We start from the raw sequence: 12,919 nt of genomic DNA, 5'->3' as shown, positions 1-12,919 counted from the left end.
AGCCCTTTCGCTGTACGATGCTTGTGCTGGAGGGTCTGTAAGGGGCTGCCTGCACCCGGCTCGGCGGGCTTCGCTGCTGCTGCGAGCAAAGAAGTCGTTCCTGTGCTGAAGCAGAGCAGCTTGGCACTTGTACGGGTAATGAGTAGCTGATTTGGTATTTGAGTAATAAAGGGGAGGAGATAAGCCTGCATCTCCCACCTAAACGCAGGGAGCCCTATGCATAAACCCAACCCCAGCCAGCCAGCGCGCAACGGCCCTGCGGACTGGGGAAACGGGGCCGCTTTTAAAAAGCGGCTCAAGCACGGAGCTGTTTGCTACAGCATGAGCTGGCTGGTGCCGACAGGTCTAATTGCTGGCCTTTTGTGAAAACTATTTAAGTCCTTCCTAACTAGTCCGTGCTGGAGCAATGGCTCAGCGGGGAGCTGCGGTGCCGACTCCTCCCGGGGGTGCCTGCAGGCTCCCGCACGCCCGGGCACCAGCTGCCGCCCCTGCCGCCTTCTCACCTCCAGTGAAGCGTGTGCCTGAGCCCGGCGCGCCCTGCCCTGTGTCCCCGGTGCAGCGCCGTCACCGTGCCGCGTCGACCTTACGCGGATGGCGAAGAAGTTTGGAATCGATACGAAAATCCTAAAACCGAGTAAAACCACGGGCTGGGGTCCCATCCGAGACCGCAGCTGGGGTACCTCCTCTGCCTCCCCGCCTCTCGGGGTGGCTGCTGCAGGGTCGCGCCCCACGCTCCCTCCCACAGCGCTGCAGGGACGGGGGGTCCCTGGGCGCACGCGGCTCCCCGGCCCCCCGCGCTGTCGGGGTCCGGCTCCAGCTGGGACGGGCTCAGGCCCCGCGGGTGGGGCCGAGAGCCGGGCTGGGAGCGGGGCTGGGACGGGCCCGCCACGGCTCCGCCCCGGCTCTTTAAGCCGCTGCGAGGCCACGCCGGGCTGAGACGCGCCGAAGCGAGACGGGCCCTGCGGTGAGTGGCGGGGCGGGCCGCGGGCGGGCACGGCAGGGCACGGCACAGCCGGCCGCGGCCCCGCGGTGCGGGATGGGTCGCGCTGGTTGCTGCTGCCGCCGCCCGATGCAGCGCCCCGGGGGCCCGGCCCGCCCCACCGTGCGCGCCGCGGGGCTGCAGGGGGTGCCGGGGGCGCCGGGGCGGGGCGGGTGGCGGGCTGGGGGCGCCCCCTCCCGCCGCGACCGCTTGTGCGGGGCGCGGTGTCCGCACCGGGCGGTGCGGGAGCGGCAGCGGCACGGCCGGGGCTGCCTGCGGGGGCGGGGGGCGCCCAGCTGCGGTGTCCCCGGCGCGGCTCGGCTTGCTGGGCTCGAGGGCGCTCGGCTGCCCGCCGGGTGGCTGGGGAAGCGCTCCGGGCGGCCCGCAGCGCCCCGCGTCTGCCCCGGGGCCCGTTCGGGTTTCCTGGCCTTAAACTGGCCGTTCGCTAACGGGCTGGAAGGGACTTGGCAGCCGCCGCGGCTCGGCCCCGGTGCTGCGGGGGGCGCCAGGCGAGCCGCCCTCTCGGCTGGGTACCGGCTCAGCACAAACCAGGTTTTTCTCATTAGAAGGGCAGCGGCTGCCAACAAACCTGCAACCGAAAGTCAGAATTGTTGGTACTGTTGAGTGAGATCATCTGGATGTTTAATTACTGCTCACGAGCTCCTTGAAGGCCTGCCTGAACTAGCCGAGAAGTCTTGAGGGAGCAGGGAGGGAAGGCTTAACGCAGGATGGGGAGACTGGATCTGCCACCTGTGGAGCGCTGGAAGGCGACCTGGGCGGCACGAAGCCCCAGGGCGCTGACAGGAGCGGGCGCTGGGCAGGCGCAGGCTGGGGTGCTGTCCTGCCTGCCGAGCTTCGTCCCCTTCCCCTCGGGTGTCCCCCAGCACCGCCGCTGCAGGTGGCCGGAGAAATACTGCTGTTCTTCCCACGCAAGCCATAGTGGGAGTGTTATGGGGAGGGTAAGTGGAAGTATCTTCTGTGGAAGATAGTAAGGTCACCTTCAAGTACTGGCTTCAATTCCTTTTTGCTTTTCACCTCATGAATTCGCAGAGCCCTTATCAGAAGATGTGAATCGGCTGATGGCTGCCAATCTCTAATACTTTTGTCTCCCTTGGGAAGAAGGGGTGTGGAGCTGCACCCCGCGCTACCCGGTATTACATGGGAAATCTGGGGCAAAGCTGGAAACCTGATCCAGGTCCTCAGCTCTAATGCGCATGGGAAACTAAATAATTGTTTGCTAACAAATGGTTACAATAACTTAGACTCATAAATGCACAAAAGAACATGAGCGTGGGGTGGTGAGAAGGAAAGACAGAAGTAGTTCTTGCAGTTAATACCATTTACGTTTTAGAAAGCATACAAAGTAGAAAGGAATCTCTTTTCCTTCCTTTTTTCCCCTCCTTTTTTTTTTCTTTCTTTATTTTTTTTTTCCCCTCCCCAGACCATGCATTCCTTTTCCAAAGCTTTGTGCAGCCTATATTCTCTTTAACTAAGGACGCTCTTTGCCATGATTGATGTCAGCTGCTGTGCGGTAGCACAGCCAAGCACTTGAATAAAAGAAATGGAATCTTAATTTTTAGACTCTACAGTTGTGCCAAGAATGACAAAGGCAAAGTGGGAAATGTCATAAACCTAATTTTATGGGCTTGGTCAGGGTATTAGCGCTAAACCATGGAGAAGTAATGGTGCTAATCCCTTGGAAGTATTAAACAAAGGGATATCTCAGTAATTAGTGTCCGTGTGCAAATGGCACTGCTCAGCCGCTCAGAGGAAGTTTCCTAAGCCTTTGCTTAGGAATGTACCTAAGATGCCCCAATTTAGGTTAATAAACTAATCTTGTTTTCCCACATGCCATGAATGGCTGTCTGCTTGTCTCAGACGAAGCTCTTGTAGCAGCTACTTGGCAGCACGTCTTCCTTGGGAACCATGCAACCTCCCCTGCATCCCTAAAACTGCTGAGCTACTGGTCAGGCTGCTTGGGCAGAAAGCTTGTTTCAGCGGCACTAGCAGGATGGGTCACTGAATTCAGACTTAGCCAAAGCTGCTGCTCCGAGATGTGATCTGTGGGTCTGCGCTACCTCGCCTGGGGAGTGCGAGGCAGCAGCCTGGCGCCCACGGGACCCCTCACTGTGCAGCGAGGCCTCTCCCACACATTGGTGAGAGCCCTTAGAGAAAGGGGGATCTTGAAACAAAGTGCTTCTCTGTGGCTCCTGTGTTGTGGCAGCACTTCCTTTCTGTTAGCCAGGGGGACAACTGGAGATGGGTAGTCCCCTGCTTCTGGCTCAGAGGGATGAGCAGCGAAGCCAACTGCAGACAGCAAGTTGTGGGTGTTGTGTAGGGATACTGTCGTGTGTCTCTTCTCCCTGTCTGGGCAGCATAGGAGAGCTTCTAAGGGTAATCAAAGGTGAGTTGTGCTGACAGAAGTCAGAAGCCTCTGACAAATGCCTGCCTGCCTGCCCTGATAGCTGACCCGTACCGCAGTGCTGCTGTGGGGAGCCTGCGGGGAGGGAATGGTGCTGCTGGTGGGGTGGGATGGGGTGGCAGGTTCCAGTGGGAAAACCTGTGATCCTTGCCCAGAAACCCTGTCTGAAACAAGGGTCAGTAAGGAGCAGGAGAGGTGATGGGGCCTGAGCAGCTCCGCTGGGTTAGACTCAGCAAATTGATAGCCCTCTCTCTCCGTGCCGTTGCCCTCTGTGCTTGGGAGAGGTGGTCCTCTGGTCGTGAGCCACAGGGGAGCGAACCCGCATTAACCAATGGTTTCGAGTCAAGGGCAGTTCAGTGATGACTAGGAGATGAGCCTTCCACAAACCTGCTATGTTAGCTCGTGGTGGTGGTGGGAGGAGGAAAGCCCCAGAGAAGACGAAGGTGGCAGGTAGCGCTCTGCTTTGGTGCTTTAACCCAGGATGGTTAATGGGAGAAGCAGGAGGAGCTCACAGTTGAGCTGGGTGGGAGGTGGTGGTGGCAGGAGTGCCGGGGAGCTTTGGAGAGGGAAGCTCAGCTTGAGATGGGAGACTGTTCCCAAGGCTGTAGTTTGACACAAGGGGTGATGGTGTCTGTCCCTCCCCATTAGCCTTCTGAGTGTCCGTTGTAAGTAGTACGTGACAGGGACTTTGACTTTTCTTTTAAAGCAGCTGTGATTCTTTGAGCAGTTGGGTTTGGTTCATACACCTGCCTGGTAAAGGTGCAGTCCATGTAATAGTGGCGGGAGTCCCTGGGAAATAATCCCCCTTAAACTTCTTTGAAGTGCAGGCGTGATCTCAAAGGAGTTCAGAATGTCCCTGCAGCCCTAATAAGTGGCTCTCCAGTGAGGTGAACTCTGTCTCGTACTGCAGCCTGAATGATAGGGCCTGCAGTAAAACAAAATGCCGTTGTTGGCACAATTGGTTTGCTTCCATCAGATGAGAGTCCCAGTGTTAGTGAAGAACAGAAACTGAAATTGTACCCATCGGGGGGGTGGGGGGGTGGGGGTGTTTACTCATGGTACAGTAAAGCCCTGGTGCATGAAACTGTAATTTGTGCATATCCAGTTCATGTAACTTCCAAAACCCCGGGTAGGGACAGGAGGACACATCTTGTGAAGGCTGTGTCTTTTTTTCTTGCTGTTCAGCAGCAGTGGCCTCTGTTCCTCTTGCCAGTCCATCTGCTTTTACAAATAGCCGTAGAGAGCCTGCCTAAGCCTTTAAGTCTGGTCTGGGCTCTGAAGGGCTGAGAACTTGATCTGATCACAAAAAATTCTCATGCAGTGGAAGGTCAAGTTTTTAAACAGTTGGTGAAATCGCAGGCTTGTGCTCTGGTATGCAAACTTCGCAGACCTGGTTTAAAGGAGCCTGTAACCCCAGCTGTCCTTGAGCTGGGGTGATGGAGGGCACTGTGGTTAACAAACCTTTCCCCTTCTCCCCTCCCATCTGGCTGGGCACGCAGAACCACCATGCCAAACTGGGGAGGCGGCAACAAATGCGGTGCCTGCGGCCGCACTGTCTACCATGCCGAGGAGGTGCAGTGTGACGGGAGGAGCTTCCACCGGTGCTGCTTCCTCTGCAGTAAGTATTCCCCTCCCGCTCCCCTGCAAAACCTCTCCTGGCGTGGCTGGGGGTAACACCAGCAAGGTGCTGGTCCAAAGGAGACGGTCCAGGCTCAGCTGGCACCTGTGACACACCAGGGATGGCAGTGGCCAGAGATGGCTTTGTCCATTGTGTGCTGGGCTTCATTCCTGCTTCCTCCCCATGTGCCTCCTGGGCCCAGCAGTGCAGAGGGGAGGGCTTGTCTCCTGGAGAGGTACTATCCTGCCTGTCCCGCACGGGAGGGGTGGGATGCGCCCCCCAAAGCAGAGCACAACATGCTTTTCTCCTCCATTTGTCCCCCTCCCAGCCTTCTCCTCTGGAGTCTAAGGGATCTTTAGGATGGGAACCTGGCTTAAATGTTGCTCATGTGGAGGAGAAAGCCCAGTGCCGAGCCCTGTTTGCACTGATTGGAGCTCAGCTGGACTTCTCCCGGTGGTCCCAGGGCCAGCGGCAGCTGAAGGAACAGTTATCAAACCTGAAGTCCCACGCAGACTGGGACACCAGCGAGCCTGAGCACAGCCGTGTTGTCAGTGCTTCAGCACAGCCAAAAGTCTAGACTTTCTTGGCACAGGGGCCTGTGGTTTATTTCAGATGACAGGAGTCCAAAGGATTATTTTCCAGCCCAACCAACAAGCCCAGTGAGGCACTGAAAATCACTTTCTCTGCTGAAAAGGCCTCTGCTTAGATGAAGGGAACAAAGGGTTGCTGTGAATCAGAGGCTCCTACTTTGCAAACAAACAGCCTGTCTGTCTGAATCGGAGAGTTTTACCTTATTACAAACACGAGGTACTGCTTTGTCCCACTTGCTGGTGTTTAATACCTGTGGGCAGAGCTAGGGTTTAACTCTTCATATAAGCCCCAGTTAAACTGGCCCTCTCAAACTAGTTTGCTGTTAGTCTGCAGCATAACGTCAGTGCACTGTGCTGGCATGTGAGCCTCAGCGCACCTACGCTCCTTTCCCTTAGCTCTACAGCAGTCACAAAAAAAGATTAGATGTCTCGGCTGCCTCATTTTCAGCCTTTTATGGGAGTTTCTATTAAAAGAAACCTGGGACTTACAGCGAAACAATGGCTCTAGTGTGTCTGAGTATTTGCTTTTCCTTAGTGCATAGTTCTGTTGGAGTTTAAGTCTGTAGGCTTAACAAACATGCATTACTTGATTTACTTATTGGATATTTGTGTCTTATAAAAAGAACTTTGGAGCTAATGAATGCCATAAGCAAAGGTCACTCTGTATTTTGAAGACCTTCTTTTTAAACAAAAAATGCATAAGGCTTTTTCTTTTTTTCCTCCCCAAATTCTTTATCATGGGCATAATGCTGTTGCAGACGGAAAGAGCGTGCCAGTTGGGATATAAAAGGAGTAGGAAATAGTTCTGCCCTCCACTGTAACCTTGAGCAGAGTGCTTGCATTGTGCTGAAGGACAATGTAGGAATGCCAGAAAAGCATGGCCTCTCCAGTGACAGCTGTGAAACTGTCCCAACTCTGCCCCAAACCAGCACTGAGGCGAGGGAAAACCTTCAAGGTCGTGGGTTTTTTTCCGCAGCCCCACCCTGGCCAAAAGGGCAGGATGAGGGCTCTTCTGCCCTGATAAGACTTTTGCTTCATACTGTATGGCATCTGTCAAGGGAAACTGCTGACTGCACTATCTGGGTTTCTGAGCAGCCTCATTCATCAAACCACAGCAAGTTTCCAGGCTTTAAATGTCACGGTCATGAAGAGGTGGGAGGGAATAAAGCCCTTTATAGGGCTAAACATAATTTACTGATTCAAACAACGACCTGCTCCCTCTGATCTCTGGCAGTCCCACAGCCTAACAGGAAGAATTGTGGACAAGGAAACATGTAGCATCACTTCTCACTTGTTTTTTGGCTTACTATGTGTGCCAATAGAAATGGTCCCTTAAGGCAGTGTAACTTCGTTTTTTTCCCTCCAGTGGTCTGCCGAAAAAACTTGGACAGCACAACAGTAGCGATTCACGATGCTGAGGTTTACTGCAAATCTTGTTATGGAAAAAAGTATGGCCCGAAAGGTTACGGATACGGCCAAGGAGCAGGCACGCTGAACATGGACAGGGGAGAGAGACTAGGCATCAAGCCTGAGAGGTGAGTGGACTGAGCTGGGCTGTGTGTGACCCTTGCCCTTCAGTACTTTTTTTCAGAGGAGTCTTTCAGGCTAGATTTTGTTTAGTTAACAGAATTATTTGTAGCTTACTATCTGATAAATCCATGTCCTGAAACAGAATTGAGCACTTCCCTGGAAGTAAAAAGGGGCTGGCTCCTCAGGAAGCTAGCTTTTACAGTAGCTTCTTTTTATCCTTTGAAGCATGGCATTTCTCATCTTTGTTTTTGGTTGTTTGTTGGTCTGTGTGTCCCCCCCCCCCCCCCCCAAGTGTAATTGGATTGTAATTATTGGATAGCGTTGCTGGTAACTTCTCCAGTTTTGCAAAAGTACTGTATTCTGTACTGCGTGTTGGATGCTGCTCTGTCAGTGTTGTTAAGAACAGCAAGAGGTCATTTAGTGAAAGAGTAAAGACAACAAATGTCCTGTTTCTTTCAGCACACCCTCTCCCCACCGACCCACAACAAATCCAAACACTTCAAAGTTTGCTCAGAAGTTTGGAGGGGCAGAGAAATGCTCTAGGTGTGGTGATTCTGTTTATGCAGCAGAGAAAGTAATAGGAGCTGGCAAGGTAAGGAACTGCATGTGCTGTTTTGTACCTGCTACATGGACTTTAAAGTGAGCAAGGTACATTATGCGGGTTCCAGTAGGGAACCACCTATGGGGCAGAGTTACCCTAAAATTGCATTTCTTAGCATTGGAAATGGTCGTCAATCAACTTAATTGAACAAAAAGCACTTGAAATGCAGGGTGATGAGTGCTCACCTTGGACTTCAGAGGTGAGGCTTCAATAAAATCTTGTCTGCCAAGCCAAATGAGTACCAGAAACTGAAACTGAGTACCAGAGCACTCTCCCCCAAGAACAGGGAACTGTCTTGTGGTGTGCAGCTTATGATGGAGGCTGAATGTTTCAGCAGAAAGGGGATGTTCTCTGAAAAAAACATGTAAAACTGTGTGAGTCTGCCAGCAGTCCGAGTTGCTGCAGAGAGCCAAGCTCTCTGAATTGATTAGAGCAAGCCCAACCCTTTTAGAATGCTGCCCTGAGGGTGCTCTATGGAATTCAGGGCTTTGGGCCACTCACGGAAATGCAAATACACTAATCTGTTACTGGTACACTTGAACTGGTTTTTATTGCAGCAGTCATCTATAAACAATACTAACGCAGGCATCTCCAGTTAATGCATTTTTTACCAACTCAGGCATGCTGTGTATTTGAAACTGTGTTGTTGGTTTTTTTTTTTTCCCTAGCCGTGGCACAAAAACTGCTTCCGATGTGCCAAGTGTGGAAAAAGCCTAGAATCTACAACCCTAACTGAAAAAGAGGGAGAAATCTATTGTAAAGGTGAGGAAAGAAACAAAGATCATTTGTTTATGGTTCAAGGTGATGTGTTGCAAGGATGGATGCTGAATTTATTCCTGGTATAAGAAACTTTCAGGCTCCCGTCGAGATGCGAGTGCTCTGTAAGTCATAGGAACACAGCTGAGAAATTAAGTAAGTATTAATCAAGCTGCTGATGTAGCTCACATTTGCTTCAAGCAAAACAGTACGTACTGAGAAATGCAGCAGCAGCAGCCTGTGCCCTCTGCCTGGGCCAGAGAGCAGATCAGAGTAAGGCAACAAGCTAGGAAGCACCCTGCCATGCCTTCTTGCATGGTATCACTCATGGATGTGTACTTGATCCACCCAGTGGTTTGATGGCAACATATGCCTTAACAGATACCTAGCCACGGAACCAATGTACAAATTGCTTTCACAAGGTAGGCTGGGAACTACACAGATCGAACAGCCGTGGCTGTTGAGTTTGGTCATGGCAGTCACACAGCTTAAAACACTTTTTAAGCGTTGCTTCTGATGGGATGTTCTGGTGATGCAACAGGGAAGCGACTGAGGGCTCGGCCTAGACAGTGCTGTTCTTAATTAATGAGCCAGGAGCCTCAGGTACTACTACATGATCATCTTTCTTGCAGGTTGTTACGCAAAGAACTTTGGCCCCAAGGGATTTGGTTATGGCCAGGGAGCGGGTGCCCTCGTTCATGCCCAGTGAGGGGGCACAGCTCAAAACCCCTCATGGCTCTGCTGAGATCCTGCTACAAGAAACAAGAGAATTTCCTAATTGTTACTAACTACTGTGAAACAGACACTAGTTACTGTAGTGCTTGGGCATATGTGCAGCAGATGATTTTTTTTTAAACAAAAAAAAAAAAGGCACTGCTTGTTTCCTTGCTTTGTGTATCACACTGTAACATTTTTATTACTGAGTATCAGTTCAATAAAGCTTTGCTTGTTGATATATCCTAAAGCCAAGCGTTACATGCTTTGACAGCAATAAAAGATAAGGGGAGCATTTTTGGGGTACTTCAGAGATGCAGGGGGGGAGGAATTGAATCACTTAGGTTGGAAAAGAGCTTTAAGACCACTGAATCCAACTGTAAACCTAGCACAGCTGAGTCCACCACTAAACCCATGTCCCTAAGCACTGCACTGATGAATCTTTTAAATACCTCCAGGGATGGTGATTACACCACCTCCTTGGGCAGCCTGTTCCAGTGCTTGACCACCCTTTCAGGGAAGAAGTTTTCCCTAATACCCAATCTAAACCTCCCTTGGTACAACTTGAAGCCATTTCCTCTTGACCTATCGCTTGTTACTTAGAAGGGACTGCCTACAGCCTCCTGTCAGGCAGCTGTAGAGAGCAATAGGGTCCCCCCTGAGCCGCCTTTTCTCCAGGCTAAACCACCCCAGCTCCCTCAGCTGCTCCTCATAGGACTTGTGCTCCAGCCCCTTCACCAGCTTCATCGCCCAAAGCTGTATGATGCTATAGACTTGGTGCAGACCTTCACTGTAAGCCCAATGTGACTGAAAGCTGGACATACATAAGTCATGGCCTTCAGAGGTAAATGACTGTTCTCCAGTATCACAACATTATATGCACATAAAAAGCAACTAGCAGCTCACTCCAAAGAAGTAAATCTTGAAATCTACTGGGTACAGTGACACAGCTCTGAAAACGATAGCTTGTACATAGCGGTGTGCCTAAATGGCTGGCTGGCTGGCTGCCACACAGTCTCTAGTGAATGGAAAACAAACTTTTTTCACCATAGTATTTTGTGGATTGCACCTGCTTTGGTATTGAGGTGTTGTTATGCACAGAATTTACTATGCACAATGAGTACTCGAAGACAGCTGCAGATTAATACCATCCCTACTCAGCCACTGACCAAGCTCAGGACCACCACATCAAACTCAGGTTTACGAGCAGCTTTTGATCTTCTCTTGGTAGTGCTAGGACATAGTTCCCTGAAGATGGTGGAGGAGCCTCTTGAGGATGGCACCTGACAAGCTAGCTGCAGCCCAACAACAGAGCAGAATAAAATTCTGTCTTTAAATACTCTAGTAGAAAATGTGACTTGAACTCAAGTTGGTGAGCAAGGAGTAATAACAATTAAACACCTCAAAGGCAGTGTAGGCCTAGCCCCTGGGAGCACACCAGTTGGGTGAAAGCCATACTAGTCAGGGACCTTGACTCTGCTAATGCAGCTCTTCAGGAACTGCTGCTGATAAAGGTCTATGATTAGGAGACAATTACTTTTGCCTTAGCCAGATCTTGAGCAGAAAACTCACAGAAGAGCTTGGCTTCTTCCAGGGGCTGGAGCAGGTCCCAACACAAGCCTGCAAGGCCTGAGCTGAGAGCACCTGCAATTGCATTTCTTGTGAAACAAATGGGAGCCACCCCCTCACCAGGAGACCCAGGACCAGCCCACCACAAAGGCCTTGTGTGAGAACAAGGTACTTAAGCCTAAAACAGTTATGCAAAAATCACCCCTTTAAGACAACTTGCCTTATTTTTCTGCTAGTAACCAGCATCTAGTATAAGCAGCTTCGCTATTTTAATTTTTTTTTTTTTTAAATCTAATTCTGAGTTTCTCGAGCACCTGAAGCAGACCTTCACCAGCGTGCTCAGGCTCTTCTGCAAAGCTCCTTTTGAAAAGCTAAAGGCTTTGTTGCCTAGAGTAAGGAGGGGAGGCACACGGTGTCTGGGCAGATGCCTCTTAACAGCACAAACCGTGCCTCAGAGGAGCATCCCTGAGCTCCAGCAGGTTGGTTGTAGGAGTGCCCTTCCACCCCTCCCAGCAAAGGGCATGCCCTTGCACAACAAGGGCTTCACTAGACATCGACTACATCCATGGGGAGGCACAAGATCTGTCCCAGTAGCTACAACCCACATGGTGCTCCAGGGTGGAGGGGGAGGTTCAGTTTCAACTCTCATTGTGCCCAACAGAAGTTAAAGAAAAAATGAGGTTTGAAACTCTGTCTGGTTTGGGAAGCAGGCTGATACTTTTTTTGGAGAAAAAGATACCTTCACAGAGTGCATTTATGGAGATGTATTCAAGGCAGAGAATACTGGAATAAAATGCTAAGCAAGTGGGTCGGTGCAGTCTAAGGCAGAGTTTCAAGCAACATCTGTGACTGCAGGCTGAGGCAGTGAAGCAGTGCAAGCCAAAAGCCTAATTAGAAAAATACTTACTAGTCAAAATAATACACAAAGAGCATTTTGTACAGGTTACAAAGGAACAATGTGGTTCTGAGGAAGGACAGCCAGCTCAAAATGTGAGCCAAGAGCTTGCACAGTTCACAGAGAGGGAAAGATTACAACTGAAAAAGACAACAGTAAGGCAGAAGCAGCACACATTTCAGGTGGGAGTGAGACAGCAACAGCGCAGCCCAGGAAACCTGGGCAGAAACCTTTGGTCCTGCTACTCATACTGGTGATTCCCAATACTCCTCAAACAACAATAAAACCCCCCAACCCCGAAAAAAGTACTTTTCTCCTTTGCCAACTTGGCAGTTGTGCAGGAAGGGTTGATCCCCTCCAACTCTTCCAACCTGAGCAGGGACAGCTCTATCTTAGAAGCGGTATCCAGGCCCCAGCAGCCAACAACATGAAGACAATGACCATATTCCCTTTCCATAGCCTTGCCTTGTTACCTGATGGAAGTGCTTCCTCTTCTGAGGAAAAGCATTGTAAAATGCTGAGCGGCACTGTTTGATAGACAGAAACTAAAATAATGCTCCTAACACGCCACTGAGCTGATGAAACACCTCCCCATTAGTTGATGTAGCTACTGTAGTGGATCGAATCCCACAACATTAGCAGAGTTGGCAGGTGCAATTTATGCTGACAAAAATGGGCATCTAACACATTATTCATTTACCTATAAAAAGAGAGCTTTAAGTTCCTAGAAAAATGAACTGTAGAAGTGAGTGGAAGTGATTAAAACTGCTAACAACCAAGGGCTTTCATTTCCTGGAGGGAGTCACAGCGATACCTCACAGCTCCATACTGCTCTACACCTCACTAACTAACTTAACAACAGAACAATAAAGAAATGAAGGAAAAAAGGAAACTTGTAAACATGAAGACAATATACCAGTCAAGAGAAATGATTACCCTGCACTGAAGTGCTTTCACTTGGGTACTGTCAACTCCTCAGCTGTAGCAAAGCACTGGTGAATAAAAAACTCAGCCCAGGCTGGAGTAACGCTTTGAGTTAGTCTCAAAGCCCTCAAAGCCCTGATTCCAGGAGAGACTGGTTCTCAACAGTACTTTGACTTCATGATCGGGAGATCTTAAGCAGTATCTAGGATTGGAGGCCATATGGATATAGCACTAAGTTTGTAAGATGCTGCAAATAAATTCAACCTGGAATTAGCAGGTGCAATTTTTACTGATATCCATTCAGCAGCCTAAGGTGGGTAA

General features: G+C 50.6%; 1 protein-coding gene across 3 annotated transcripts; it reads left to right on the top strand.

Annotated features, from left to right (window-relative positions):
• Positions 1 to 839: 839 nt before the first annotated feature.
• On the top strand, positions 840 to 9,460 carry CSRP2 (cysteine and glycine rich protein 2). Of its 3 annotated transcripts, none has more exons than XM_080392495.1 (6): positions 840 to 964; positions 4,901 to 5,019; positions 6,976 to 7,144; positions 7,599 to 7,731; positions 8,409 to 8,502; positions 9,129 to 9,460. In XM_080392495.1, exons 2-6 carry the CDS (start codon positions 4,908 to 4,910, stop codon positions 9,203 to 9,205), a joined length of 585 nt encoding a protein of 194 aa, XP_080248621.1. In that variant the 5' UTR covers positions 840 to 964; positions 4,901 to 4,907; the 3' UTR covers positions 9,206 to 9,460. The 3 variants fall into 3 exon arrangements, with proteins under 3 accessions (XP_080248621.1, XP_080248623.1, XP_080248622.1); XM_080392497.1 differs by having other exon boundaries at positions 946 to 964; positions 4,898 to 5,019; XM_080392496.1 differs by lacking the exon at positions 840 to 964 and adding an exon at positions 2,017 to 2,174.
• Positions 9,461 to 12,919: the final 3,459 nt, after the last annotated feature.

The sequence above is a fragment of the Falco punctatus genome (genome assembly GCF_963210335.1).
Source record: "Falco punctatus genome assembly, chromosome: 6".
Taxonomy (NCBI): Eukaryota; Metazoa; Chordata; class Aves; order Falconiformes; family Falconidae; genus Falco; species Falco punctatus.
The sequence above is the reverse complement of the archived record's forward strand: the minus strand, read 5'-3'. Positions and strand labels throughout refer to the sequence as shown.

What these genes read in the sequence shown, in the direction of transcription:
- CSRP2 (XM_080392495.1), top strand. Translation starts at nt 4,908, where the DNA reads ATGCCAAACTGGGGAGGCGGCAACAAATGCGGTGCCTGCGGCCGCACT. An exon ending in CCGGTGCTGCTTCCTCTGCA is followed by an intron (nt 5,020 to 6,975) that starts GTAAGTATTCCC and finishes TTTTCCCTCCAG; the next exon opens with TGGTCTGCCGAAAAAACTTG. An exon ending in AAGTAATAGGAGCTGGCAAG is followed by an intron (nt 7,732 to 8,408) that starts GTAAGGAACTGC and finishes TTTTTTCCCTAG; the next exon opens with CCGTGGCACAAAAACTGCTT.